Source organism: Neltuma alba, unplaced genomic scaffold (assembly GCF_004799145.2).
Source record: "Neltuma alba isolate B1F8T4 unplaced genomic scaffold, ASM479914v2 tig00012922_pilon, whole genome shotgun sequence".
NCBI lineage: Eukaryota > Viridiplantae > Streptophyta > Magnoliopsida > Fabales > Fabaceae > Neltuma > Neltuma alba.
The window spans coordinates 42185-45665 of NW_021637289.1; the positions used below are offsets into that span (position 1 = coordinate 42185).

General features: G+C 41.5%; 1 protein-coding gene across 4 annotated transcripts; it reads left to right on the forward strand.

Moving 5' to 3' along the window:
* The first annotated feature begins 1626 nt into the window (after nucleotides 1–1626).
* Nucleotides 1627–3201, forward strand: LOC114732653 (uncharacterized). Of its 4 annotated transcripts, none has more exons than XM_028919975.1 (2): nucleotides 1627–2794; nucleotides 3121–3201. In XM_028919975.1, the coding sequence occupies exons 1-2, from the start codon at nucleotides 1717–1719 to the stop codon at nucleotides 3144–3146; spliced, it is 1104 nt and encodes a 367-aa protein (XP_028775808.1). In that variant the 5' UTR covers nucleotides 1627–1716; the 3' UTR covers nucleotides 3147–3201. The 4 variants fall into 4 exon arrangements, with proteins under 4 accessions (XP_028775808.1, XP_028775806.1, XP_028775809.1 ...); XM_028919973.1 differs by having other exon boundaries at nucleotides 3112–3196; XM_028919976.1 differs by having other exon boundaries at nucleotides 1627–2788; nucleotides 3121–3193.
* The last annotated feature ends 280 nt before the right edge of the window (nucleotides 3202–3481 follow it).

Here is a 3481-nt window from a genome sequence, read left to right on the forward strand (position 1 = left end):
TTTTCGGCAGTTTATTAATATTGTAAAATAAAATATATATTATTATATTATACTTTCAGCGGCGACAAAAAAAGTCGTCGCTGAAAGTCCACTTTTGGCGGCGACAAAAAAGTCGCCGCTGAAGGTCCACTTTCGGCGGCGACAAAAAAAGTCGCCGCTAAAGGTCCATTTTCGGCAATTTGTTTATTAATATTGTAAAATAAAATATATATTATTATATTATACTTTCAGCGGCGACAAAAAAAGTCGCCGCTGAAAGTCCACTTTGGGCGGCGACAAAAAAGTCGCCGCTGAAGGTCCACTTTCGGCAATTTGTTTATTAATATTGTAAAATAAAATATATATTATTATATTATACTTTCAGCGGTGACAAAAAAAGTCGCCGCTGAAAGTCCACTTTGGGCGGCGACAAAAAAGTCGCCGCTGAAGGTCCACTTTCGGCGGCGACAAAAAAAGTCGCCGCTGAAGGTCCATTTTCGGCAATTTGTTTATTAATATTGTAAAATAAAATATATATTATTATATATACTTTCAGTGGCGACAAAAAAAGTCGCCGCTGAAGGTCCACTTTCGGCGGCGACACTTTTGTCGCCGCTGAAAGTCTTGGTTTCAGCGGCGACTTTTTGGTGTCGCCGCCGAAAGTGGACTTTCAGCGGCGACTTTTTTTGTCGCCGCTGAAAGTCGTCGCCTAAAGTCTATTTTTTTGTAGTGTGTTTCATTTCCGTCCAATTAATCGATCCGCTCATGATCAACCGAAGGCATGATGTTGTCTCAATGGGGTTCATACCAAATAATTGAGGGAACCATACTTGTCCGCGACAACTCGTACACTAGCAATGAACCCATTACTGCCTGCCATATGTGTGAGAACGCTTGGGTGTTCTATATAAGAGTTCATCCACCTGAATATATCGATGGCGCAGCCAAGTTATGAGGAATGGGGTCAGGTTTATTCAAACTTGTACGCATAATGGAGTTCCAAGTTACTACTATGAGTATACTCTACGCCTTCAGTTCACCAACTATATATGTTTCCCTTGTTCATGGAGCTCCACAAACTAGTTGCGCTATGTCTCTTATCTGAAATGAGTCATCAGCTTGACTTACCATATAAAATATATCGATATATTGTTCATGATAATATTCCATGTTTTAAAATTGAGGCTTTTAATTTAGTCGGGCCAGTATTAAACTGCTCAATCACTAGCCTCTGAAGCCCAAAAAAAAGTTCTCCGGAGTCTGGACATAATGAGGATATGGTGATGAAATATATAGGGTGTTTTCCATCTTGTGTATTGGGCCTATAAGGCGCGGCCCGTTTACTTTGATTATTGTATGACTCAGGAACTTAGGGAGCTTGCTGTGTATAGTCTATAAATAGTGGATCGGTTAAGTGTGTAAGTGTACATTGAATTTCCGTTTTCATGATTAATAGAAAATGACCAGTTCTTCTGGGCCCACTCTCTTTGTCAACATGGTATCAGAGCAAGGTCCTGAAGGTCCAAGGTCCAAGAAATAGAATGAACGACGTCGTCCCTGTGTTTCCCGCATGTTCAAAGAGGAGCTGCAGAAGAAAGATGTTCTTCGGTGAACGACATCGTTCTTGAGCTTCTGGCATGTTCGAAGAGAAGTTGCGCAGGAGAACGACGGCTTTCGGTGAAAATTAAAGACACCAAGAATAGCGGCGAGCGCATCGACGAATCCTGACGGCACCGAATGCACACAAGATCGGGATTGCCAAAAATGGGAGAATCGAAAGGGATGAACGACTCGGCTGCAGCAAACCTGAATTTCAATAATCCTCTATATTTGCATCCCTCAGATACACAGGGAGCTACGATAGTCTCTCAAATTCTGACGGGAGCTGAAAATTACAACATTTGGAGCAGGGCAATGCGGATTGCTCTGCTGGGAAAACACAAACTGGGGTTTGTGGATGGATCTTGCACGAAAGAAAAGCAAGACGATAGCATGAAGGAACAATGGGAGCGCTGCAATGCAGTCGTGCTCTCATGGATCCTCAACTCAATGTCGAAAGAGCTTGCGAATGGAGCTGTTTTTTTTCAAGATGCACGACTGGTCTGGCTTGATTTAAAAGAACGATTCGATAAAGCTTCAGGCTCTCGCATTTTTGCAATTTACCGAGAAATCTCCTCCCTTCGACAAGGCGGTCTCTCCGTAGCAGGGTATTATACACGACTGAAAGAACTCTGGGAAGAACAATCATTTCTGGTTCCAATCCCTTCCTGCAAATGTGATACTTCCAAGATTTACTCTGAGGTAATGCAACAGCAGAAGCTATTACAATTTCTCATGGGCCTTAACGATACTTATGCTCAGGCGCGAAGTCAAATCCTCTTGATGAGCCCTCTACCGATGGTGAATCAAGCGTATGCCATGATCTCTGAAGATGAGGCTCAGAAAACCATTACTGGTTCTACAATGCATGGACCAATTGACGGGATAGCAATGGTAGCACAAAGCAGAGGACGTGGCAGAGGTAGGGGGAGGGGTGGAACCATACTGGAATGTTCTCATTGCCACAAGAAGGGGCATATAAAAGAACATTGTTATCAGATAATAGGCTACCCTTCAGATTTTAAAGGGAATAGAGCTAAAACAAACAAGACAGGGGCGGCCAATCAAGCAGGATTAAATGCCAAAGGTGAAGGGGATTCTGAAGCCCATTCAGCAAATACTGTGACAACCTCCTTGACACCAGAACAGTATGAACGCCTCCTGGAATTATTGAAGCAAGATTCAGAGACAGCAGTCCATGCCTTAACTGGTACAGGTTTGGATAATTTTTCTCCTTCTCATCGTGTGCCTGTTAGATGGGTTATTGATTCAGGAGCTACTACACATCTAGTTAGTGATCTAAGATTACTAGATACATTTACCGAGTACGGAGGACCAACTAAGACAATTAAGATCCCAAATGGTGATAGAGTTGTAGCAACGCATATAGGAAATGTTAAATTTTCTGATGATTTTTATCTTGAAGACATCCTATATGCCCCACAACTACAATTCAATCTAATTTCCGTGCCTAGAATCACTAGGGAACTTAATTGCATGGTATGTTTTCTTCCTAATCATTGTTTTATGCAGGGCCTTCAGGATGGGAAGAAGAAGGGGACTGGTAGATTGATTAATGGCTTATACATTTTAAACTGTACTGAAACACATGATGTTGTGAATGCTATTTGTAAAGGGAGCAAATCATGTAATGATCTTGATATTCGGTTACTACATAGGAGATTAGGACATGCACCTTTATCTGTATTGAGACATTTGAAATTTGTACAAGGCAGAAATATTTCTATGAATGCAGATTGTGAAGTTTGTGCTCAATCAAAACAAACCAAACTTCCTTTTTCACCTAGTTGTATTAAGTCAAAATTTTGTTTTGAATTGCTGCACATGGATGTGTGGGGACCATACAGGACACCCACATATCAAGGTTATTGTTACTTCCTTA